The 27,892-nt window shown below is 40.1% G+C and overlaps 2 protein-coding genes across 2 annotated transcripts in view; both read left to right on the top strand.

Annotated features, from left to right (window-relative positions):
- ttll1 (tubulin tyrosine ligase-like family, member 1) overlaps window positions 1–27,892 on the top strand; it is a 298,921-nt gene that overhangs the window by 264,617 nt on the left and 6,412 nt on the right. The window contains exon 2 of the mRNA XM_052553913.1: window positions 26,784–26,919. Within this exon, the coding sequence (XP_052409873.1) occupies window positions 26,807–26,919 (113 nt within the window). The 5' untranslated portion in view covers window positions 26,784–26,806. The remainder of the gene's footprint in view (window positions 1–26,783; window positions 26,920–27,892) is intronic.
- Window positions 2,856–8,953, top strand: LOC127956150 (uncharacterized). Its single transcript, XM_052553885.1, has 2 exons — window positions 2,856–8,667; window positions 8,898–8,953. The coding sequence occupies exon 1, from the start codon at window positions 2,945–2,947 to the stop codon at window positions 8,360–8,362; it is 5,418 nt and encodes a 1,805-aa protein (XP_052409845.1). The 5' UTR covers window positions 2,856–2,944; the 3' UTR covers window positions 8,363–8,667; window positions 8,898–8,953.

Consider the following 27,892-nt stretch of genomic DNA (forward strand, 5'->3'; position numbering starts at 1 on the left):
AGCCACGGACACTTACCTTCGGCTCTGTTCCCCGCAGTTCCTGTGCCACTCTCTCCTGCTGCCTCACGCCGTCAACACCCGGATTCCTCACCTTCCCTCCACTACCGTCTGGACTTCTCACCGCCTAACTATGCCTCTGGAGTGTAGCTGTATTCATCGTCATTGTGTGTCTTTGTACTTCATCATCATCTCATTAAATACATGAACTCGCTATTGTTTCCAGACTGTCCTTTCACCAGCCATCACAGCCAGTGCAGCGATGACAGGACCGGGCTAATATGGTCATACTTCCTGGTTCTAGTAAGAACTCTTGCTGCTGCATTTTGGACTAGCTGTAGTTTGTTTACTAAGCGTGCAGAACAACCACCCAATAAAGCATTACAATAATCTAACCTTGAAGTCATAAATGCATGGATTAACATTTCTGCATTTGACATTGAGAGCATAGGCCGTAATTTAGATATATTTTTGAGATGGAAAAATGCAGTTTTACAAATGCTAGAAACGTGTCTTTCTAAGGAAAGATTGTGATCAAGTAGCACACCTAGGTTCCTAACTGATGACGAAGAATTGACAGAGCAACCATCAAGTCTTAGACAGTGTTCTAGTTTATTATAAGCAGAGTTTTTAGGCCCTATGATTAATACCTCTGTATTTTCTGAATTTAGCAGTAAGAAATTACTCGTCATCCAATTTTTTATATCGACTATGCATTCCATTAGTTTTTCAAATTGGTGTGTTTCACCAGGCTGCGAGGAAATATAGAGCTGCGTATCATCAGCATAACAGTGAAAGCTAACACCATGTTTCCTGATGATATCTCCCAAGGGTAACATATAAAGTGTGAAGAGTAGCGGCCCTAGCACTGAGCCTATATATATATATATATATATATATATATATATATATATATATATACAGGACAAAAAGATAAGCGCTATAAATCTACTTTTATTCATAGTATTTAATAAATGCTCAGTTTGGTTAGCTCACAAGCAGTCTCAGAGGTGGTCCAAGGTAACGTAACGTTTACTGATAAAATCAGATATAACATACCTGTTTTAAATTATTAGAAATTTAACACGATAAACTAAACAGTATTGACTTTCTAATTCTTTAAACTTTAAACCTGCGGTAGGTAACTTTTGACGCTCTAGCGGTTAATGAACAGAACTGCTTGCGTCTTGCGGAAGAACATCGTAGCCGGAACTACTTCTCTCTGTTTATGTCTATGAAGAATCACAAAGGTACTGGGTTACTCCGCCGCGGTACCCCCGAAGCAATCTAAAATAGTCCGAATATAAACACTTATTATAGGTGTACCCTAGTGATTCAGGACAAGCTAAAAAACACGGTTTGGAAAATGGATTCATGGTGTACTCGCTTATTATATACATTTTGTAAATCTTGAACACAAAACAAAGTTACGGACCGCAGCTCTGATTGGTTGTTTCTTAATGGGAGCGGATGACTTTCTGCAAATGGCAATAGGACACTGGGAGGAGCCAGAGGAGCTTGATTTTTACACAGATTATCTGTCTCATATTCTACTGTCAGGACATAATGACAGGTTTAACAAATATGTAAAAAATATATTTTTACAAAAGTTCCCTACTGCAGCTTTAACCCAGAGTCATATAGAGTGAGAGTTGCGACAACTCCATTGACTCCAATGGAACGCTTTTTTTACAGCAATGGCGGCTCGTGGAGCCTCTAAATAGTTCCTGGAAGTAGCAGTAAACCGATGCCGCGCCGTAGAGATGCAGCAGAACAAACCGTTTGCGACCACTTTTAAAAGGTAAGACTTTTAAATAATACGACTGTATATTATCTGTCATGACATACATTTGTTTTTTATTTACTAGCACCATCTTGTGGCAGTTTGATGTTATAACAAAGAAATTGATTATTGTAAACCATTTTCTTAGTGGTTGGTTTAGGTCATGTGACTCTTGGGTTAGAGGTTAACCAGGAAATAGCCACTGTGTTCCAGTTTCTTTCTGTGTGGTGGGCCAACAAGTCATCTCTCTGTTTTCTTCACGTTTTTGTGCCTCAGAAAGGCTTTGCCTGTAAGTTTATCTTTTTTGCATGAATGTGTATATAAATATTTGTAATTCATTAGTTTGAGTTTAAAAACGAACTATTCAACAGTGATGGCAATTTGTGTATAATTACACTAAGAGAACTGATTATAGCCTTTAATATGTGCTCAGAGAATATTTGTAAACAGCAGAAATTCATTTGTGTTTATTTTGAGAATATTTTGTAACAAGACATTTGTAATCTTTGTATATTTCAGTTTTACAAAAAAGAGAAAGAAGAGGAAAGAACAAAACAGTAAAACTTTCAACTTTACTACTGCGTCTGCCCTTTTCTGACTCCTGTTAGCTATCTGTCAATGTTGCGTAGATGGAACATGCATCTAGGACAGAATAGTAAAAAGGCAACCGCTCAGTAGGTACTGAAGTTCAAAGAAAGCAAGCTTCAACTCCATCATTCCTCGTTCATCATCACGCCCTGTACTCCTAGACAGTATTAGCAATTCATGATGGCGGAGAAATCTACGGAGGCTGAGAAAGCTATGGAGGCTGGGGAAGCTACAGAGCGAAGTCAAGCATTTGAAACAAGATCTATAGCTTCTGCTTCAACTAATAGATCTAGAAGCTCATCGGCTAGCGCAGCTGCTGCCAAGGCTCGCGCTAAACTGGAAGCTGCACGGGCAAGGACTGAATTCCTTAAAAAAGAATCAGAAATCTTGATTGAGAAAGCTCAACTGAAAGTTACAGAGGCATGCATGGAAGCGTTACTGGCAGCTATAAAGCATGAAAGTGAGGTGGCAGCAGCCATTGCTGAGACGAAGGTTTTGGAGGCAGCAGCAGATAGTGAACTCGGAGAAAGAATTTCTGATGTGAGAGAAGTTTCTGATCGCACTCGTGATTACGTCATGAATCAGTCTCAACTGAGGTTATTGTCTCCAGCTGGAGATGAGCCATGTCAACTACCTCTAAAGCCCATTGTCCATGTGTTGAGGCCTGAGACACCTCCAAGGCATCATCGCTTAGCATCTTGGGATGTCAGAGATTCTAACAATAAACCTGATACTGAGAGTATAACGCAGCATCCTCAGAAGTCAGTGCAAACAACTAGTCAAAAATACCAAATTCCACCCTTCACTTCTTCTCCATATAAAACAACACCACAACCATCGTTCAACAACGACACTAATGTGAGTGAGGTCGCCAGGTACTTAGCACGCCGAGAGCTTGTTAATTCAGGGCTCTTCAAATTTGACGATCGTCCCGAGAATTATTGGGCGTGGAAGTCCTCTTTCATCAACGCAATTGAAGGTTTGCACCTGTCAGCTGCTGAGCAGTTAGACCTTCTGTCTAAATGGTTGGGAGAACAGTCTTCACAACATGTGCGAAGGATCAGAGCTGTGCACACAGGTAATCCAAACGCAGGCTTGGGAAAAGCATGGGAGCGCTTGGAGGATTGCTATGGCTCTCCAGAGATTATAGAGAAATCCCTCTTTGACAGGATTGATAGCTTTCCAAATATCAGCAACAAAGATGCGAAAAAGCTTAGAGAACTTGGAGATCTTCTACAGGAAGTGGAGTCTGCGAAACATGAAGGCTACCTACCCGGTCTTACTTATCTTGACACCGCACGTGGTGTTGCTCCTATCGTAGATAAGTTACCTTACAGTCTTCAGGAGAGGTGGATGGCTCAAGGTTCTCAGTACAAATCAGCACATCAAGTCGCCTTTCCTCCATTCTCATTCTTCTGTGATTTCATCTGCAGAGAGGCTCGAACACGCAACGATCCAAGTTTTGCTCTGTCTTCAGGAATCCATAGTGTGTTGAAACCAGAGCAGCAATTCAAGAGACAAACGAAAAGCTCAGTCTATACTCACAAGACGGAAGTGTCAGCAGCGACTGTGAGTCAGACACACAGCTCAAACTATGAATTGGATGATGTGAATAAGGTCTGCCCAATTCATAAGAAGCCCCACCCTCTCAATCGTTGTAGAGGTTTTAGGATCAAACCTCTGGATGAGCGCAAGACTTTTCTAAAAGAGAAAGGTGTTTGCTACAGGTGTTGTGCAACAACCACTCATCTGGCTAGGGACTGTAAGGCAGCTATTAAATGTAAGGAATGTGGCAGTGATACTCATATCGCAGCGCTTCATCCAGGACCACCGCCTTCAAACTTATTTGATCATGGCGGGGAGGGAGAGAAAGACACGCCTCAACCTGCTATAACTTCCAAGTGTACAGAAGTCTGTGGTTACGGTGAATGTTCACGGTCATGTTCTAAGATTTGCCTGGCTAAGGTTTACCCAGAAGGCCACCCAGAAGAAGCAATCAAGCTTTATGTGATCCTGGATGACCAGAGCAATAGATCGCTCGCTAGAACCAAGTTCTTCGACTTGCTGCATGTCAAAGGAGAGAACTCAACATATACTCTACGTACCTGCGCAGGTGTGACAGAGACTGTGGGAAGAAGAGCTACTGGTTTCATTATAGAGTCTTTAGATGGAGTTATGAAGGTGAAATTGCCAACGTTGATCGAATGCAACAATATGCCAGACGACAGGGCCGAGATACCAACACCTGATGCAGCACGTTGGCACACTCACCTAAAGCCCATTGCGCATTGCATTCCTCCTTTGGATCCAGAAGCCCAAATTCTTCTCCTTTTGGGTCGTGACATCCTTCAGGTTCATAAAGTACGGGAGCAGCATAATGGTCCTAATAACGCACCCTACGCACAAAGACTAGACCTAGGATGGGTCGTAGTCGGAGACGTCTGCTTAGGATCTGTCCACAGGTCTGCAGCACTTAGTGCTTACCGTACCCATGTACTTGATAATGGACGTCCTTCTCTACTTCCTCCATGTCCCAACAAACTCAGCGTTAGGGAGAAGTTTGACATCAAGCCTCCGCCTGAGATATCTCTGGCGCACGGCACCTTCATCTTTGATGACTATGCCATAGGAGATACCATCTTTGAGAGGACAAAGGAGGATAATAAAGTTGGATTGTCTATTGAAGACAGGCGTTTTTTGGACATCATGGATAAAGACATGTTCATGGACGAGAGCAATAGTTGGGTTGCACCACTCCCATTCAGAACACCTCGTCAACGACTCCCTAATAATAGAGAACAGGCATTTACACGCCTAACCTCCCTTTTGCGCACACTGGAAAAGAAGCCTGAGATGAAGTCTCATTTTGTTACCTTCATGCAGAACATCTTTGATCGTGACCATGCCGAAGTAGCCCCTCCTCTTCGAGAAGGCCAGGAATGTTGGTATTTACCTACCTTTGGGGTGTACCACCCACAGAAGCCTGGTCAGATCAGAGTTGTCTTCGACTCCAGTGCGCAAAAACAGGGCATCTCCTTGAACGATGTTCTTCTCTCTGGTCCTGACTTAAATAATAGCCTCTTGGGAGTCTTACTACGTTTTAGAAGGGAGCTGGTAGCTGTAACTGCAGACATCGAACAGATGTTTCACAGCTTCATTGTGAAAGAGGAAGATAGAGACTTCCTTCGTTTTCTCTGGTTCAAGGATAATGACACCAGCAAAGGCATTATTGAATACCGCATGAAGGTGCACGTGTTCGGTAATAGTCCATCTCCTGCTGTAGCCATTTATGGTCTTCGACGAGCAGCAGCTTATGGTGAGGAGGAATATGGTTCAGACGCCAGACACTTTGTAGAGAGAGAATTCTACGTCGATGATGGACTTTTGTCAACACCCACAGCTGCGGGAACAATCGATCTGTTGACACGAACAAAGCAAATGCTGGCAACTTCAAATTTAAAATTGCACAAGTTTGCTTCTAATAGCAAGGAAGTAATGAATGCATTTCCGACCACAGATCATGCGAAGGGACTCAAAGATCTAAACTTGGAAGTTGACCCTACCCCCATCCAACGTAGTCTCGGACTTAGCTGGGATGTGAAAGAGGACACATTCACCTTTCATGTAACCAACATTAAGAAGCCCTTTACTCGGAGAGGGATACTGGCTACTGTCAACAGTCTCTTCGACCCACTTGGGTTCGTTGCCCCTGTCATCATTGAAGGGAAATTCCTGCTACGAGAACTCTCAGGTGAGACTTGTGACTGGGATTCTCCTCTCCCTGAAGACAAGGAAGAAGCATGGAATGCATGGAGGAGATCCCTACAAGATCTCAAACAATTGGAGATTCCTAGAACATATGTTTATACTACTTTCTCTACAGCTCTGAGGAAGGAACTCCACATTTTCTCGGATGCTTCTGTCAAAGCGATTGCAGCAGTGGCATATCTTCGTGTCATCAATGGCGAAGGAGCATGCCACACTGGGTTCGTATTGGGGAAGGCCAAATTAGCTCCACAAGCTGCTCATACCATTCCCAGGCTGGAACTAGGAGCTGCGGTTTTAGCTGCAGAGATAGCAGAGACAATCACAAATGAGCTGGACTTCACTTTAGATGCTGTGGAGTTTTACACGGATAGTAGAGTCGTCCTGGGGTACATTTATAACCAGACAAGACGGTTCTATGTATATGTAGCCAACAGAGTGCAGCGTATCCATAGAGTGTCAAACCCAATGCAATGGCACTATGTGTCTACTAAGCATAACCCTGCAGATCATGCCACCCGCTCCGTTCCTGCAGCTCTGTTGGGCACCACCACCTGGTTTACAGGACCTGCCTTCCTGTCGCAAATGGATCAGAATCTGTCCCTGGAGGAGAGGGAATTTGACCTCCTCGGGCCAGAGTTGGACACAGAAGTTCGTCCTCTTGCTACTACTGTATCCGATGATTTTCATCTTGAATGTCAACGGTTCGAGCGATTCTCTTCTTGGAGGTCATTAGTCAGAGCCATAGCTTTTCTCATACATGTCGCTCAGACTTACAGTTCGTCTGATGATAGAGAAAGAGCCTGCAGCTCATGGCACTACTGTGCTAAGCCGCGTACAGTGAAAGAGTTGTTACAAGCAGAGGAAGTTGTAATCAAGAGTATTCAGAGGGAAGCTTACCAAGAAGAGTTCACCTGCATCGCCAAAAAAGATGACATCCCGAGGCACAGTGCTCTGAAAAAACTGAACCCTTACGTAGATAGTAGAGGTCTTCTCAGGATAGGAGGTCGGCTTAAAAATGCAACTTTGGATCTCCAAGAGAAGTTTCCTTTGATTGTTCCAGGACGCAGTCATGCTGCGAAGCTACTTGTGGAGTATTACCATGATCGAGTCAAGCATCAGGGTCGTGTGTTTACTGAATCAGCTATCCGCAATGCAGGGTATTGGATTGTTGGTGTTAAGAAGCTTATCAACAGCATTGTACACAAGTGCATCGTATGCAACAAGCTTCGTGGGAAGGTAACTGAGCAGAAGATGGCGGACTTGCCCATCGATCGCCTGAGCACTGAACCTCCCTTCACGAACGTCGGTCTTGATGTTTTTGGACCTTGGACAGTTGTTGCAAGGCGCACGCGAGGAGGACAAGCTCACAGCAAAAGATGGGCTGTTCTTTTCACTTGTATGAGTATTCGTGCCATACATATTGAGCTGATTGACAGTATGGATTCATCCACCTTTATAAACGCCTTGAGAAGGTTTTTTGCTCTACGAGGTCCTGTCAAACAAATTCGGTCTGATTGTGGGACCAATTTTGTAGGAGCCTGTAAAGAGCTGGAAATTGTGGTAAATGATCCTCAAGAGCCTAGTGTGAGGAAGTACCTGAGTGGAGAGGGTTGTTCATGGGTCTTCAATCCACCTCACGCATCCCACATGGGAGGAGCCTGGGAGCGGATGATAGGAGTCTCCAGGCGCATACTAGATTCCATGCTCCAACAGATCAGTCCTTCCCGCTTGACACATGATGTGTTGTCCACCTTGATGGCAGAGGTTACAGGAATCGTCAATTCAAGACCCCTTGTTCCTATTTCAACAGACCCAGATTCACCTTTCTTGTTAACGCCAGCCATGCTCCTAACTCAAAAGGGTCATACACTCCTCCCACCTCCAGGTGACTTCAAGGAAACCAATCTCCATAGACAGCAATGGAGAAGGGTGCAACATCTTGCTAATACTTTCTGGAATAGATGGAGGCGTGAATACCTCTCAACGCTTCAAAGCCGAAGCAAATGGCAAGAGGAACAACGAAATCTAAGAGAGGGTGATGTTGTCCTTCTTAAGGATGCTCAAAGTAAGCGCAATGAATGGCCTATGGCTCTTGTGACCAAGACTTTTCCCAGCAGTGACAAAAGAGTCAGAACGGTTGAACTAAGAGTTGCAAGGAATGGGACAATCAAGACATTCCTCAGACCTATATCGGAAACCGTTCTGCTCATGCCGACGGAGGACTGATATTTGTGAGGTCTTATGTGAACATTCTCAGGTTATATGGTGGTATCTAAACAATACCAGGCGGGGAGTGTCATGACATACATTTGTTTTTTATTTACTAGCACCATCTTGTGGCAGTTTGATGTTATAACAAAGAAATTGATTATTGTAAACCATTTTCTTAGTGGTTGGTTTAGGTCATGTGACTCTTGGGTTAGAGGTTAACCAGGAAATAGCCACTGTGTTCCAGTTTCTTTCTGTGTGGTGGGCCAACAAGTCATCTCTCTGTTTTCTTCACGTTTTTGTGCCTCAGAAAGGCTTTGCCTGTAAGTTTATCTTTTTTGCATGAATGTGTATATAAATATTTGTAATTCATTAGTTTGAGTTTAAAAACGAACTATTCAACAGTGATGGCAATTTGTGTATAATTACACTAAGAGAACTGATTATAGCCTTTAATATGTGCTCAGAGAATATTTGTAAACAGCAGAAATTCATTTGTGTTTATTTTGAGAATATTTTGTAACAAGACATTTGTAATCTTTGTATATTTCAGTTTTACAAAAAAGAGAAAGAAGAGGAAAGAACAAAACAGTAAAACTTTCAACTTTACTACTGCGTCTGCCCTTTTCTGACTCCTGTTAGCTATCTGTCAATGTTGCGTAGATGGAACATGCATCTAGGACAGAATATTATCAGTACATCTAAATAACAATAAATTGTAAGTTAAAACCTTCTAGTAGATTATAACTCATTAAATGAGTAGATTTAAGGGATGTTATCAGATAACTAACAGATTAGGCTAGGATTGGAGCTGAATGAAGTTAGTAACGAACACCCTATTAATTGTAAAATCTGTTCTCTTAATTCAGTTTCATCCATCGTGTTTGGAATTAGAAAAAAAGGAGTATAAACATATTTTTTTGCAGGGTGGGGAAAGTTAGCTAACGTTACATAGCCTATTACGTTAGTTCAATATAATGTGTGACAGCGGTGAGTGGAAGTGGTAAAAATGAGGTTATAAAGTTTGCTCCTTATTACACGTATTAAATTCCTTCATAATAAAATGCACCCTATTGATATACATTTAGAGTGAATTGAGTTTGCAGAAACATGGGTGGAGTGTTTTAGTCATTGTGATTCATTGACTATTACCTGTCTATATTATATAATAAAACTGTATTATATACTTAGACTTGTTAGTGTATAAAAGTAGCATACTGTAACATTCTGTGGGTGCTGGTGGGTGGAGGATTAGTGGTGCCACTGAACTGTTCTGGGATGGAGCATCAGTGAGGATGCAGGTCAGGAGAGCTGAGGGGACCTCTTTTTTGATAGCTGCATTTTCATTCTTTATTTTTCTTAGTGCTGCCTTTACATTGTTTGATATTTTTTTTCTTGTCTCTTTCATTTTATTTAATAGACCCAGGTAACTGGGTGATTGTTCACTGGAATGCTGACTTGCTGCTGGCTGACTGGGCTGTGTCACCTGTCCCTGTCTCTCCTCTCTAGCCATGTCCTTTTTCTTCACTCTCACTTTCCTTTCTCTGAGTGTCCTCGTTCTTTTTTCCTCAACCTTTGAAACTGATCGAGGTAGAATACATGGTATTGCTAATTTTAAATATTGAAAATATCACATCACTTTACTTTAACTAGTACGAGTTTGTACTTATTATATATGAATCACCTGAAATAACATGGCTGTAATCAGCAGCCATTTCTTGTATGTTCACAGGTCTAGGGGTGCATCGTGGAGCAGAGCCCTCCTCTTTTTGACCACAGGACGATGTACAAAGATTGTGGGAATAGCATCTGGTCTCAGCCTACACTTGAATTTTTTGGTCATGACAAATTGCTTTTCCTCAATTTGCCTGCAGAGTGACTTCAGTTTAGTTTCCACACACACCTTTTTTTGTCTACCCACATACAGTACATATCACATGGTGGTTAAATGCACAGTTACAGGTAACACTGATGACTCCCTGCAATGTCTCACCATGAGTCTCATCTCCCTGGGTTTTGCAAGGCTTTGCTTGTTCCTTATTTCTAGTAAATCATTTTCAATGTAAAAAAGTGCAAATAAATGTAAGTATAATTACCTAACAATTTTTTGTTGTTGTAATTTTTATTTGTATTTAGATTGCTCCTGCTGACTTGAGCAAACCATTATTTTCTCCTCTCTATGTCAGCGGGGAAGCCATACATTCGCACACCTTTCTCTGACCGAGTGGAGCATCCCCATGCAGCACAGTAAACCATGGTGGAGACTATGCAAGGACAACATTAAAGAAAGGACACGTACAAAATGCTTGTCATGCTATTAAATTTATTAGAAATGTATTCATGAATTGCTGTAAATAGTTAATTGTATAATTACAACTTAAAATAACTGTTTTCTATTTTAAAATGGAATATACTCCTGTGATGCCAACCTGAATTTTCAGCATCATTACTTTTGAATGGCAGTGTACATGTTTATATACGAGCATGCTTAAGTTGTTTTAAACCTGAATGTATTGTGTACATGAATAAGTATTGTAAGAATTATACTAGATATAATAGATATATTATTTATAATACATAATTATATTTCTATATGAAATTGTAAGAATTATAAACAGTAAGCTTCATTTTACATTTATTTAACATGCTAATTACTGCTGCTAACAGTTAATTGACTCGAGCTGAAAATCACCTGTCACCAGCCTGTCTCTGTACTACCTGAAAGTCATCAATATGACATGAGTTAACATTAGATCAGTGAAAAAAAAGGACAATATGTAAAGTAAAAAGGCAACAGCAACCCGTGTTTATAAAACTTAACATTAGCCTGAAATACGTGTTTAAAATAACGGTAATTGAACAGTAATCCTCAAATATTACCCGATTTGATATTTTAAAAACAACATTGCTGTAACTACATACTCATGCTACATACATATGTCGGTGTGTTGTATAAATATATAAAATAAATGCATTTATTGACTCCTTATTACCAGAAATCGCAGTTCTGTCACTCTATCAGTTTGAATGGCCGCCAACGCACTTCCTGGAACTATTTGAAGTCTACACGAATCACGTGACAACCAAACATTTCGAACTTCCGTTGTCGCAACGTAGTAAAGTGAATTCATTTGTTTGACTGTCTGCCGTTTCTTCCAAAGGATGGGCATCCTGAGATAAATACAGAAGCTTCAGTCTGGATCCAGTCCTTAGGAAGAAGCTTCTGTGTTTAAATAAACATACTGTAATGACACCGAGCACAAATCAAATCATTTATTAATTCAATCATACAAAACGTGGCTGAACACGTGTTAACTTAGACATAAGAAACCATGTGAGCAGAAATATTAGTATCAGTTCGCTGACCCTCGTCACACACACTCGCTCGAGTCATGAATATGAATACAGTATAGGCTAGTGACAACGCCCCTGAATTTTCGAGATACCCCTACCGGAGGTAGAACTGAACCAAACAATGTTTTTCCTCATCTCTAAGGTCTCCCATATATGAAATGGATTCTTGGCTAAAAATATTTTACTGCTAAGATTGTTAAATTAACTGATATGGTTATACACCCCAAAACCAATAAAGGAAAAAAATATAGCCTGTCCGTATGGGAGTTAAGGCACATAAACTAATGCAGATCAATCACACAAGCTCTGAGAGCTTTGAAACTTGACATGTTTGTAGTCAGGAAGTTTATTCAACTACTAGAAAAGACTGAATGTAAATATATTTATGTATGGAATAAATAGAGACATGTAAACACATACCTAAAATAAGCGGACATACACAAATTTAATATCTATGTTTTCTATGTTTTAATATCTATGCAGAATGTTTTCATTTACTTTGTGCTTGCTTTGCCTGGTATTATTATAGAAACACATATGATGGCTTGTTGGAAAGGTGGGGTTGTGCTGAATCCAGCAATACCAGATATGTAAATATAGCATGACAAATAGTGTTCTGTCACTCAATGTATGAGGTGTCCAAAATGAATGATAATGGAACACTGACATAATTTAGTCTAAAGCCCATTATCAGTGGTGAGAAGAATGTTGACAAATTCAAATATAAGAGACATCTAATAATGAAATATTTCATATGGCACCTTTTTAATAAAACTATAACTTAACTTCACACAATACAAATTAAATTACTCTTAAATAAAACAAATGGCAATCTAACTAAAGAAACAAACATTCTTTGGGGAAATGAGCCCTGTCTTCTCAGGCTGTTTAGTTTGTTTTCTAGCAGCAACCATTTGGAACATGAACTGCTTTTGGTAACCATTGGAGAAGGGCCTGGCTGCAGACTTGCACTTGCACTCTCAGACTTGCACTCCCAGACACTTGCACTTCCGCTAGTGACATCAATTGCAGTCTTTATTTTTTATTTTGTTGAAATTTTTTATTACTTTTTGTTTGAATCTCTCAACATTTTACAACAGTAGCCAGGTGGCGAAGACAAGAAAAAAGAAACTAAATTACAATGTCACTTACACTTGCAATCGACACAAATCGTGCATGTTGCCAATGGAGACAAGACGCTGTGGTGGTGATTTAATGATTAAAATTAAATTAGTAGGCCTACTACTATAATGTACAGGGTCCTGCAAGAAAAAGACAATCCCGGACCGTGGCCACAGAACAGCAGAATATGAACGCAATGCACAAAGTCTTTCATTAAGCGTTTTCCTCCTGTAGAAAAAACAAATATGGCGTTATTTCCCTGTCAAATGTCGAGAGCACATAATTGTAGCGTGAAAGTACATTAATATGATGCGCGAGCATCAATCTCTCTGCTCGCGCGCGGAATATAACGCTGTCAAAACGGCAACAACCAATCAGAAATAGGCTTCAACGACTGACCGATGAAAACGCGATATCGTACATGGAATCTTATTGGTTGATACTTAACTGCACATGGAACACATGGAATAAGTTCACTGAAGTTCAATCAATACCTGAGATCATGAATTCGGTGGATCCATCTCGGCTCGTCTTGATTGAACGTCAGTGAATTTATTCCATGTTATGATTCATTATCAGCTGACTTTCTCAGACCACATAAAACTGTCCGATCCTGCAGATTTGCTTTATTCAACATCAAGAAGATCAAACCCTTTCTTTCGGAACATGCTGCACAACTCCTTGTTCAAGCTCTTGCAGTTACAAAAACTGCATTCTTCCATCTTAGAAACATTGCCAAGCTACGAACCATGTTATCTGTTTCTGATGCAGAAAAGCTAGTTCATGCATTCATGACCTCTAGACTGGACTATTGTAATGCACTTCTAGGTGGTTGTCCTGCTTCTTCAATAAACAAGCTACAGGTCGTCCAAAATGCAGCAGCTAGGGTCCTTACGAGGTCAAGAAAATATGATCATATTACCACAATTTTACAGTCTCTGCACTGGCTACCTATTAAGTTCCGTATCAGTTACAAATTATCATTACTTACCTATAAGGCCCTAAATGGTTTAGCTCCTGCGTACCTAACTAGCCTCATACCACGTTACAACCCATCACGCACCCTAAGGTCACAAAACACTGGACTTTTGGTCGTTCCTAGGATAGCAAAGTCCACTAAAGGAGGCAGAGCTTTCTCACATTTGGCTCCCAAACTCTGGAATAGCCTTCCTGATAATGTTCGGGGTTCAGACACACTCTCTCTGTTTAAATCTAGATTAAAAACACATCTCTTTCGCCAAGCATTCGAATAATGTATCTTTTAAATTGTGAGTGTAGTTGCATCTGTTCAAAGGTGCATTTTTATTCATTAGCTTGGGTTAAACTAATTTTACTTTGTTGGATCAGCAGCTATGCTAATGATGTCTCTATGTGTTTCTCTGTTTCTTCTGGATCTTCATCCCGTGGTAACTAGGATTTACACAAGCTCCAGTCTGGATCCAGAACACCTGAGAAGAGATGATGCTGACCCTCAGAGGACCTCAGATGATGCTAACCCTGAATCAACAAACAGAACTAACAAATATTGCTAAATGTGTGACTGAATCATATAATAACTTAATTAATAATATTGATAGTTCATCGTCTAGCTGACTACGTCTTGTATTATTATTATTATTTTTATTTTTTCTAAAATCCTGTCAATTGTGCACAAACTACTAGCCACTACTAAATATTGTAGAAACATAATTTTCTGTAAAGTTGCTTTGTAACGATTTATTTTGTAAAAAGCGCTATACAAATAAACTTGAATTGTTCTGTCCAGGCTGGACTATTGCAATGCTCTCTTGGCAGGTCTTCCAGCCAATTCTATCAAACCTTTACAATTAATTCAGAACGCGGCAGCAAGATTAATTTTTTATTTTCCAAAAATAATACACGTAACACCTCTGTTTATCAATTTGCACTGGCTTCCAGTAGCTGCTCGAATAAAATTCAAGGCATTGATGTTTGCCTACAAAACTACCACTGGCTCTGCACCCAATTACCTAAATTTGTTACTTCAGACTTATGTGCCTCTGCCTTATGTGCCTCAATTGTGTGTGTATGTATATGTGTATGTATATATGTATGCATATATATGTGTATGTGTGTGTGTATATATATATATGTATGCATATGTGTATGTGTGTGTCTATATATATATATATATATATATATATATATATATATATATATATATATATATATAAGAGGGGTGTAACGATACGCGTATTCGTATTGAACCGGTTCGGTACGCGGTACGCATTATGGACTAATTAATTATATTTGAGAAAAAAAAAGAGAAATATAATGATATGCGTTCAACAAGGTAGCCCAATAACCCAAACGACGTAACAGGCAACGCCCCTGACACTCACTAAGAAGAAAAAAACACCAACTTATATGTTTATGTTAGGCTACTCAGTCAGGCGCTCGCTCACTCAGTACGCGCTGAAGGCTCGTTGCAAAATGGCCAATGCGTTTAACAGACCAGAAATAGAAGATTCTCCAATAACCAACAAATCTGGTGTTTGGATGCACTTTGGATTCCCTTTAAGCTATAATGGTGATGGCAAGAGAGTGGTGGATAAAAAACAACGGTATGTCACATCTGCTACATCACAATACACCTGCGAAAAAAAAAAAAAAAAACACCAGCGGGAATACTTGAAACATGTCAACTCATTTACGCCGACATCACCTTATTGTGTCAGTATCTGGGAAAAGACGAAAAAAAGGAGAAACATACACGCAACAAACTAACGTATCCCCGCAGCATTTAGACACCGGTACACCGCTTACAGGGAATCCAAAGTGCACCCAAACACCAGACCTGTTGGTTATTGGAGGATTTCTGGTCTGTTAAATGCATTAGACATTTTGCAACGAGCCTTCAGCGCGTACTGAGTGAGCGAGCGCCTTTGGGGCCGTTCACATATCGCGCCTAAAAACGTGTGGAAAACGCTAGGCGCGTCTTTCTCCTCCTTTCCAAAGCGCTCGGGCAGAAGCGCACCTGAGGCATCTGCCTTTGCTAAGCAACAATGACGTGCTCTCTCCATGAGACGCGGAAATTTCAGCGAAGGATAAATGGATTTGCAGCTCTAAAAATCGCTTGCAGTAGCTCTGCTACTAAATTTATTTCAAAATTGCAATCCATATACAACTATGATCAGCTGTTCCTTCATCTTGGCTGAGCTTTCAACGTTGTTATGGGAAAGGATGAAGCTGATTGGTTAGTTCTTGTCACATGACCCGCGGTGCGCTTGCGGCATTCTGAAAAGTTGAGATGTTTTTACATTTTGCTGTATCTAAAATGTATCGAAACGAACCGTGACATCAGTGTATCGTATCGAACCGAACCGTGAATTTTGTGAACCGTTACACCCCTAATATATATATATATATATATATATATATATATATATATATATATATATATATATATATATGTGTGTGTGTGTGTGTGTGTGTGTGTGTGTAAAGACCTCGAACACAGCTTGCTCTATTCTTTTTTTCATTCTATCTGTTTTTATTTTATTTATTATATTATTTAAAAGCCCATGCTTCGTGTACTGTGTTAACCTAACTGAGACTTGTAATAGCACTTATAGATCATTGCTCTTTTTGTTGTTTTTGATTGCTTCCACTGTCTTCATTTGTAAGTCGCTTTGGATAAAAGTGTCTGCTAAATGAATAAATGTAAATGTAATGTTCCATGTGCGGTTCAATATCAACCAATAAGATTCCATGTACTATGTTGCGTTTTCATCGGTCAGTTGTTGAAGACTTTTTCTGATTGGTTGTTGCCGTTTTGACAGCGTTTATGCCAAGAGCAAAGAGAAAGAAATTGAAGAGAAGAGTACCGAGAAACCGTAGCGAGCTCAGAGAAAATTCTTACAAGAGCAACGTGTATCTGAGAGCGTGCGACGAGTTCCAGTGCGCGAGCAGCGAGATTTGCGCTCCGCACATTATATTCACGCTCGCGCATCATATTAATGTACTTTCGCGCTACAATTATGCGCTCTCGACATTTGACAGGGAAATAACGCCATAAACACTTAATATGGCATAATGTATTAAGGTACATTAAGTTCAATTAAAAGACCAAATATCACATATAGTTATTATTTAAAGTACTACAAGGTAAGCAGATGGCTATGAACACAATGCGCAAACTTTGTCCTCCCATACAACAAAATGCTTAAAGGGATAGTTCACCCAAAAATCATAATTATGTTATTAACAACTCACTCTCATGTTGTTCCAAACCACTAAGACCTCCGTTTATCTTCAGAACACAGTTTAAGATATTTTAGATTTAGTCCGAGAGCTCTCAGTCCCTCCATTGAAGCTGTGTGTACGGCAAGGGCGTAACTTTGGGTCTACCATTGGGGGGGTTAAACTCTAAACTCGCGGCATATGAATAATTTTCTTGTGTAAAAGGTAACATGCTAATTTACACTACAGATTATTTAAAATATGATACTATCTTTCTTGCTGGCAAATGAAATTAATAAAGAAAACGAACAAAAGTATTCATTCTGAATATTTCATATTATTTTAATCTGAATGATGTTATGATATTAAGGGGGTTATATTAGTTGGATCTGATATTTGGGGGGGTCATGACCCCCGTAACCCCCCTGCAAATTACGTGCATGGTGTACGGTCTACTGTCCATGTCCAGAAAGGTAAGAAAAACATCATCAAAGTAGTCCATGTGACATCAGAGGGTCCGTTAGAATATTTTGAAGCATCAAAAATACATTTTGGTCCAAAAATAGCAAAAATTATGACTTTATTCAGCATCGTCTTCTCTTCCGTGTCTGTGTGAGAGAGTTCAAAACAAAGCAGTTAGTCATATCCGGTTCGCGAACGAATCATTTGATCAATAGACAAACAATAGACTGACTCGTTCACGAGTCAAGAACCGTTTCTGTCGGACGCGTCTGATTCGTGAACCGAGGAGCTGATGATACTGCGCATGTGTGATTCAGCGTGAAGCAGACCGACACACGTCTGAACTGAACTGAATCTTTTGGTGATTGATTCTGAACTGATTCTGTGCTAATGTTATGAGCGCGGGTAAACCGAAGGCTTTGCAATCATCGCCAATGACGTCATTACATCGAGCGCAAAAGAACCGGTGAACGGTTTTCTTCAACCGGTTTATTGAATAAAACTGTCCGAAAGAACTACTTGTGATCCGAAAACCGATGCAACCGGTTCTTGACTCGTGAACGAGTCATTGTCTGGCTCGGCTCGGTGTTCATCTCTCTCTTCACATCACTTCAGTCAGTGTACTGTTTGAGTCAATGAATTACTCCGGGATATTGGTTTGTTTGAGCTCAGAGGGAGTATCAGCCTCATTAAAAAAGTGAACAGCATAAGTCATTTGTAGATTAAAACGATTCAGTTCGATTTGGTGAACTGGTTCAAAAAGATCTGGTTACAATGAATGATTCGTTCATGAACCGGATATCACTAACTGCTTTGTTTTGAACTCTCTCTCACAACAGACCCGGAAGAGAAGATAATGCTGAATAAAGTCATAATTTTTGCTATTTTTGGACCAAAATGTATTTTTGATGCTTCAAAATATTCTAACTGACCCTCTGATGTCACATGGACTACTTTGATGATGTTTTTCTTACCTTTCTGGACATGGACAGTAGACCGTACACACAGCTTCAATGGAGGGACTGAGAGCTCTCGGACTAAATCTAAAATATCTTAAACAGTGTTCCAAAGAAAAACGGAGATCTTACGGGTTTGAAACAACATGAGGGTAAGTTATTAATTACATAATTATGATTTTTGGGTGAACTATCCCTTTAATGTGGCCTAATAACAGACTAAGATGATAAAGACAATTCAGTAGGCCTAGCCTATATGTCTTTTGTTGTTGACTCAATGTATACAGACCAGAAAATATGTACTTGCATTATGAAATGCATTAAGTGATTTTAAAAGGGTCAACTCCGTACAGGCAAGCAGACGAGTACAGTGATATAAACGAGTTGTATACAGTTTATTCTACATGGAAAAATGCTTAATGTGTAACTTTGCATGTTGCGTTTATTCTGGGCTCACGTGCTTGCCTGTACCTATTAGTTATGCATTTTAATAATGTAGAGAAGCATATTGAGTTTTGCCTTTATCAACTTAGTCCGTTATGCCACATTTTGCGGTATCTGAGGAAAATACTATATACATATTCATTATATTAATGAACTGTATATTTAATTTGATAATTTAATAGCATCTTAATATATAAAGCCATGTTAAGTGTTTTTTTCTACACTTAGTAAGAGACTTTGCGCAAACGTTCATATTCTGCTGTTCTGGCCACGGATTTGCCGGTCTTGTCTTTTTCTTGCAGGACCCTGTACATTATAGTACTAAATTAGTTTTAATCATTTAATCACCATCACAGCGTCTTGTCTCCATTGGCAATATGTACGATTTGTGTTGATTGCAAGTGACGTCACAGGTAGCAGAGAGTGCAAGTAGCGATTGCAAGTGACATTGTAATTTAGTTTCTTTTTTCTTGTCTTCGCAACCTGGCTAATGTTATAAAATGTTGGGAAATTCAAACAAAAAGTAATAAAAAAATTAAACAAAATAAAAATAAAGACTGCAAGTAGGGCTGGGTATTGTTCAAAATCTTTCGATCCGGTGCCAATTTCGATACCTCAGTTTCGATACCGGTTCCTAACGATACTTTTTTCGATACTATATGTTTTAAAATCCATTTTAACATCAACACAAATACATTAAACACAAAACTTTTATTTTTCACCTTAATTAAAACAAATTCTGGTAACACTTCACACTCAGGATAACTATTAATACAACTGGTTGTGCTTTTTGGATAGGGGTGTGCAATTCAGGGGTGGACTGGGACCAAAAAGTTGCCCTGGACTTTCTGGCCCACAGCAGCCCACCACATCATAACGCAAACGCCCCTGTTTTGATGTCATTTATTAATTTAATATTTAAGAAAACAGTTTGGGGATTTTAACCAATAGGGCAACTGATCCTCCGTTGAAAAAAAAAAAAAAGAAATCAGCTGTTCATTTAGCGACTCCTAGTGAGCAATGCATGCTCATCAAGACACAAACATTCTCCTAGAACTCACACTTTGCATTCAGTTAACAGATCCATACGAATCATGCATTAAATAGAAGTTTATAAACTCAAACGATAGCTTTATGTGCTTTACAGATGAACTTGAAGTCTTTATTCATTCAAGATGTTCAATAATAGATAATCTTTGGCTCGGTAATACAAGTTCATGATCCGATTAGTGGACCGATGATTCTTTTGAGTCAATCTTTTAAAATAATAATTTATTTTGTTTAACGAAACCAGTGTGGAAATCAGTGTTTCACCAACTGGATCGATCTGAGGTGCAGACGTCTGGAGGCTATTGTGTTTTCCAGTCTGATGGGCTATCGTGAATAGTGATGTAAAACTCCTAACTTGATTCGCGTTGTTCACTCGCTTGAAGGGGTGAAACGGATCGTAGCTGATCGTTTGCACTTGTTTCTAAATATTGCTGATTTCAAGCTTTTTAAACAATTCGCGCGTGTTCGGAGCTTTCGCTCACTCATTGAAAGCACGCACTGCAAGCAGCATTTCAGACAATGCGCGTACAGGGAATTAATTCATCTTTCGCGTATCGTAACTTCTGAATGAACACATATACACACAATTATATCAAAATAATTGTCTCTGCAAGTATTCTCGTAAACACAGTCGGTTATGTTTTAAGTGAACCTACAGTGGCCTGCTGCTTAGAGAAATTTGCTGTACCGGTCCGGATAAATTTGTCTCTCTCTCTCTGTTTTTTAAGACTGCGTGAAAGGGGGCGTGTTTCAAGATACGCAATGGAGTAGACCAAACTAAACAGGGAGGGAGGGCAAAACACTCATCCAAACAAATGCTTCATTAACAGCGGCTTTGGTTGCAATACTCTTATTGCATGTGTTGCACTTTGCTGACTCGGCATCCACTTTTATAAAGTGTAGCCACACTTTAGACCTCTTTGGGATTGTAAAACGGAAACGTTTTGAGAAAAAACAACTACAATTGTGTTGTGTGGCTGCGAGTATCTTCAGAAATCCTCCCCATCACGTCACGTGGTGGTGGACAGCCAATCACGGCGAATTTAGGTCCTTACATGCACGTATGCTACAAGCTCACACAGACACAGCCGCTTGGCAAAAAAAAAAAAAGAAAAAACGTCCGCTTGGCTTTTGGAACCGAAATTTGGCACCGAAAGATAAATAATTTTTCGATACTCATAGTATCGAAGTTTTTCTTTCGATACCATAAAGTAGGGCTGCACGATGTGTTGTTTAAGCATCGATATCGCAATGTACAAATCCATGATAGTCACATCGCAGGATGTGCGATGTAGGCTGTCGTAGTTGATCCGTTATTCATTAACTTTATGGGCCAAAGAAAGAGCGCGCGCAAAAGAGAGAGAGCGCGAGCGCGCGCAAAAGAGAGAGAGCGCGAGCGCGCGGCCGGCGACACACTAGATGCGTGGCGCAAGCGTCTCAGCTGTGTGGCGTGTCCGTTTTTAATTTGGCTCCCATGTTAACAGGTTAGAGCTTGCAGATTCTAGAAATAGAGCCGACGCCTATTTATATTGCACCTGTCACCGGCCTGAGAAAGAGAGCGCGCGCGCAAACTATTTTCTCTCTCCCTCGCGCATATTAATCAATTGACACGATGGTGTCGATGTTTAAATCATTTAAAATGAGAATGTAAGTGTGCTCACCCCATTTTTGTTTGTAAGAATTTTTTTTATTTCATATCACAATATATATTGCAGAAAAATAAAATATCGCAATGTAAATTTTTCCCAATATGGTGCAGCCCTACCATAAAGGCATCGAAGTTCGGTACCCAGCCCTAACTGCAAGTGACGTCACTAGCGGAAGTGCAAGTGTCTGAGAGTGCAAGTCTGAGAGTGCAAGTGCAAGCCTGCAGCCAGACCCTCTTGGACCATTCTGGGGTCAAGCCCCTCTGATGTTACAACTGCAACACACCACTGTCACTCATCCACATTGTCATCATTGACAAAGTGGGTCATATCTGGACAGTCTGGGAAAGGGCAAGAGCAAAACTCTGTGCAGGTCAAGCTCACTGAAAGACACTGACATTTGGTGGCATCGGTGCAGTTTCCGTCTTTACAGTAGAGGTGGGTGAGGTCTCTAACTCCTTTAGGTGCTGGTGCCTTCTGGAACATCACAGATTTAATGCACCCATCTTCACTGAGCCTCCATCCTCTACCAACTGGGTTCCAGAGAAGAGGTTTGGCCAGGTGGCTGTGACACCACACTGCTGTTTGGTACATTGCTCTCAGCACATGTTGCTGGAAGCCATCTTCTGTTGGGGGTAGATTTGCTGCTGACAAATCTGTGGTAGATGCTAATGTGTACCTCAGCTCATCCAGGTTGGTGCAAGGATGCCCATCTTGGTGCCTCTTCTTTGTCTTTCAAGATCTTTGATTGAGTGTTGGTGGTCATATCAATCAAACACCATAACGACACAGCTGTTGCCTTCCTTTCCCATTAAAGTTGCAATCTTTTTCCAGACACACTCACCCAGGTCATTGAATGTTTGAAAGGCTGAATCATTGAGACTTTGAAGAAGATCCATGCCATCAATGATATATGCTGATGGTTCTTTAACAACAGCCTCGAGTTTTTTGGCCAGGTCAGCTTTTGTTGTCTTCTTCATGCTTCCATCATCAAAAAACAAAGAGGGTGGGACAGCTGCAAGTTCGTGAGACATCACAGTCTCCATGGACACCTCTCTTTGTTTGGAGACAGCCAGTAATCTTCGAAAGAGCACGTCTGAGTCCATGTGGACCTTTCTAGATATGCTGACTCCAACTTGATGTTTTCATGTCCTTGAAGGTTGCACACTGGTTTATTTTCTCTGGCCCCCAGAAGCTCTTTGTTCTTTTTGATTTTGCCAGACGTTGTTCAATAAAAATGGCATTCTGCTTCGCACCATCTTGGAGGAAGCTTGAGAGCTCTTTTGCAACTTTCTCAGATGCAACCTGACCACTTGCAATGTTGATCAGTTCCTCAGAAATGCTATCAAGATCAAAGGGATTCTGCCTCTGCTCCACAGTTTCCATTATCTTCTGTATTAAACATTGTATCGTAAAAGTTGATATTATACCTTATATTGCTATCATATACTGTTGTATACCAACATTAACACAACATTTCCCCAAAATCATGTTTAATCAGACATACGAGATTTATGACTTGGGAGCGGGGAGATACGAGGTTACACTCTCATTGATAAGAATGATACGGACACAGACATCTGAGAGCAGTGTTCATCAAGTCTGCGGTCGAGTCGAGCCTTTTGACAAGAGTTAAGTTTCAAAGGGTAACTAAACCCCTGGTCAGAGCCTGACTCCACCCACTGCCAATATTTGGAAAATGCTGAAAAGTGGGCAGAGCACAGCGGAGATAGAGGGGACGAACCGAGGGCGGGGCTGAGCAGGTGGGGCGTGAACCTGAGACCCGCAGTGACGGATTGATTGACAGCTGCTGTCAGAGTCGCTAAAATGGAGAGTGACTCTAGTGACACAAGTAGCTTTGCAACAGAGCATTCATTTGAAGTAGAGGACTTTTCTCCCCCACCTTCACCTGAAGTGGAGGATGTCGAGGTGTCTGTGGACACAGGGCCTCAGCCATATCAATTCAAGAGGCTGGCTCAAACTTCGGTCTTAACTCCCGCATTGTGATCGGCATCCAACGGTGCTAGCGAAGCAGCCACGCAAGAGAGAATGGGGCCAGTCTCCGAGTAAGGCACTGCGTCGCTTTTCAGCGTGAGCTGTGTGGAGAAGCCCATTTCCACCTCCATTGCGTTGGAGAAGCAATCCCGTGTAAAATGCAGTTGGCACACTCCAGCTCTAGGTGGGAACTGGCAGTCTTTCAGGCCAAGTGCATGCAACCACTGGCGCCTAATTTTCAAGTCTGCTGGAAAACTATTCAGTCCGTGCTGTTGCAACCAGCACGTACCATCCTGACCACTGTAAATAAATCTGTGCTAACTTGAAGCTATCCTATCTGATGCAATACTATGCTACTAACTAACTATACTTCTAACAATACAAATGTTAACCTAACAACTATTCTAATTAACGACATAGGCTACACGAAATCATCTAAATAACTATATAAATGCTATGCTAAATAGATGCTAAAATACTCTATCCTGATTGTTTTCAATACTCGCAATTCAAACTCCTGACTCACTAAAGTGATTTTGATGGAACAAGATGGTTTTATACGTGGTAGCTCGTACCAAGGACGTGGTGACCTGGAAACTGCTTACGTCACGTACCACCATAAACATTCAATAGGAAAAATTAAAAAAATAAAGGCGGAAATTAATCTGCCGCAAAGTCGGCGGTTGCGTTGAGCCTTTTGACAAGAGAAAAGGCTTCAATAGTTAACCAAAGCTAACTGTGGTTACATACGTCTTCCTAAACTCTATTTTAAACGTTAAAGAGCTATAAAAGTGAAGCAGAACAAAAAACGATGAGGTGACTAGGCTGTAATAGACGGGAATTAGCCTAATCTGCACACAAACTTACCTTCGTGGTTCACAGGCTTCCTTCTGCACCGAAGCATTACAGCTATCGATTTTTAACAAAACAAGCCTACTCAAATTAATCTAACCAAACGATTTTCATTCATTATTGTCAAAAAAAAAAAGAGTTATGCAAAGATAGGCTTAAATAAATAAATAAAATAATAAATAAAATAAAAAAACCTTAATAAAACCATAAATAAAACCTGTTAGCCTACTTGGGGTATTTTACATGCACAGTGCCAACTTCGAGTCAGTAAAATAATAATAAAAACAATAATTTAATGCTGGTATCCAAAACATTTAATTCAATACAAGTAGAATTAGAAATTAGATACATTTTAAAACTTCAATGCACACGTATAATAAGCCTAGTAATAATAAGCCTATTAATAAGTAGACATTTTAAAATACATCAATAACTGATATCATAGTTTAACACAGATAAAATCAGAGTTAAAGCTTGCTTTACATGTTGCTCGACGAGGATTTCTCAATCGTTGCGACTTTAAATCCTTAGGACAAAAAATGCTGCAGAAGTACCAGTCGCGGAGTGAAGAAGAGGTGGAGTTACGAGGATTCTCAGACAGTTGAAGTGTCCAATGGAGTTAAGAGATTTGCTCTCAATCTATTTTCAACACTGTAGATTGTTTAATAATTTGTAAAAATAAAAGAACCACGTGGGGACTGACCAATAGCATCAATTTGTGAAAAAATATGAAATTGACAAAATTTGGACATGCAAGGTTTCCGCCCGACAGCGACGATATTTTAATAAAGGTGTTCCATTCCAATGTTAACCTTCAATTGGATCTGTGTTTCATATGAATTTTATAGTATACTGTGCCTTATGAAATGTATCATTATTAAATGTATCATAAATATAGATCAGCACTTACCTAATGTAAGTTACTTTGCAGTAACAATGAATTTGTCAACATTCTTCTCACCACTGATAATGGGCTTTAGACTAAATTATGTCAGTGTTCCATTATCATTCATTTTGGACACCTCATCCATTGAGTGACAGAACACTTCTCTTTTATTATATATTTACATATCTGGTATTGCTGGATTCAGCACAACCCCACCTTTCCAACAAGCCATCATATGTGTTTCTATAATAATACCAGGCAAAGCAAGCACAAAGTAAATGAAAACATTCTGCATAGATATTAAATTTGTGCATGTCCGCTTATTTTAGGTATGTGTTTACATGTCTCTATTTATTCCATACATAAATATATTTACATTCAGTCTTTTCTAGTAGTTGAATAAACTTCCTGACTACAAACATGTCAAGTTTCAAAGCTGTCAGAGCTTGTGTGATTGATCTGCATTAGTTTATGTGCCTTAACTCCCATACGGACAGACTATATTTTTTTCCTTTATTGGTTTTGGGGTGTATAACCATATCAGTTAATTTAACAATCTTAGCAGTAAAATATTTTTAGCCAAGAATCCATTTCATATATGGGAGACCTTAGAGATGAGGAAAAACATTGTTTGGTTTAGTTCTACCTCCGGTAGGGGTATCTCAAAAACTAAAGCACTTTTTGACCGTTTGTCACAAGCCTAGTAGAGTAGATTTATCTCTCTGTGTCAGTGTCGTAAGTGTCACCAGCAGGCGGCGTGTTCGCGGTCAGCGTCTCCGGAAGTGACGCGGCGGAAGTGAAGCGCGTTGCTGTGGGCTGTGATCGTGAGTACAGATGTTAAGTTTGACTTCTGAAGACGGTGATTGTGAGCTGTATAGTCCGTGTGTGTTCAGTGTTTTTATCACATCTTCCTCTGAACACACGTGAATCAATCTCTACTGTAGCATTACACGGTGTTTAACTAACTTTACAAGATAAAGCTGACTGTAATCAGTCACATCTCAATATTCTCTCACACACAGGTTTAATCGAGTCCTTTCATCAACTGCTCTGAAGTATCACGAGACTGCAGTGTTTCAGGACTCAATAACTGTGTTATTTCTGAAGCTCAGCTGTTAACTGTCAAAGACCTGATCTCGTAGCTATTAAACTAACGTTATATTAATGTCGTTATGATAAAGATGTCAAAGAAGACAGAGGAGCTAAAGTCTGACCACTGATGACTGTAATCTTGATTTAAGAGATGAAGGATTGTGACTGTAATCAGTGCTGAGCTCTACTGTCAAAACATTAGAGAGTTTGAAAAATAATCAGATGCAGCACTTTAATAAAGTAATCAAAATAGTTTCACTTCTTACTACATTTCAAATAGTGTAAATTGTAAGTGATGATAGAGTGAAGATCCCTGTCTCACATCGACGGATGTCCAGATACAGTGTGTGATGTGTCTGAATGTGTTGTGTGTCTCTCAGGTGTGTGTGTGTGTGTGTGTGTGATGGCGGGGAAGGTGAAGTGGGTGACGGACATCGAGAAGTCAGTGCTGATCAATAACTTTGAGAAGAGAGGATGGATCCAGGTGACGGACAGCGACGACTGGAACTTCTACTGGCAAGCCTTGACTTCATCTGTTCACACTGACACACACACACACACACACACACACACACACACACACACAGTGATGTTATAACAGACCAGGGTTATCACAGCTCAGTGTCTGCTGAACACAGAAGAAGACGTTCTGGTCAGTGTTAACCGAACAGATGAAGTGAGCTCTGTAGTGAGGAGATAATAACAGTATGAGAGTTACTGTCAGCTGTTTGATGAACCGTATTCTCCAGAATGACGTCTTTCGTGCTCGGCAGAATCAGCATGTTTGTCTGAACTGTCTCTTTAACTAAAAGTAATCCAGGAAACACACATTCATTGCTGGACATAAAGTAAAATTAGCTAGTTTTTTAGGCAACATTTCACAAGTTGCAGTACTGAAATAATTCAAGTGAAATGAACATGAATTCAAACCAGTGTTATTTTACTATCGTAGAGATATTATCATAGTTGTTTGTATTTAGGAGCCAGACACTGAAGGCTCTTCTTCTTGTTCCTCTCTTGGAGTCTGTGGCAGTCCACTGAAGCGTTTGTGGGAAGGTTATTAAATTTGGCACAAGGACAGAGGACAGTCTCAACATTAATCAGAGCCAGTTTGGTGTCTCTACCTCAAACCCTCTAGCGCCACCAACAGCTCACATCTTCACTCATGTTTATAATAATAACCTCTGAACTGTAAGGGGTAGAAATGAAATGTTTGATTCTGATTCTGATTCTGATTCCTCATGACAAATTCACCGCGCTCTATGATGAAAAACCTGACCTTAGATGTTGGAGAAATAAGGTATGGGTAAACAAGATTAAAATAAAATGTGTTTCTAGTAAAATGGAGAAAGTTCTTCCTATTTCCACCAAATTGGCTCAGATCATATTCAGATTGTGTTGAAGTTACTAAAAGATTTTCAAGAAATCAAAAACATAAAGTGCATCAACAAATGTGATGACTCAATTAGAAATGTGTATTAAAATACTG

Source organism: Carassius gibelio, chromosome B4, assembly GCF_023724105.1.
Source record: "Carassius gibelio isolate Cgi1373 ecotype wild population from Czech Republic chromosome B4, carGib1.2-hapl.c, whole genome shotgun sequence".
NCBI classification, from domain to species: Eukaryota; Metazoa; Chordata; class Actinopteri; order Cypriniformes; family Cyprinidae; genus Carassius; species Carassius gibelio.

What these genes read in the sequence shown, in the direction of transcription:
- LOC127956150 (XM_052553885.1), top strand. Translation starts at nt 2,945, where the DNA reads ATGAATCAGTCTCAACTGAGGTTATTGTCTCCAGCTGGAGATGAGCCA.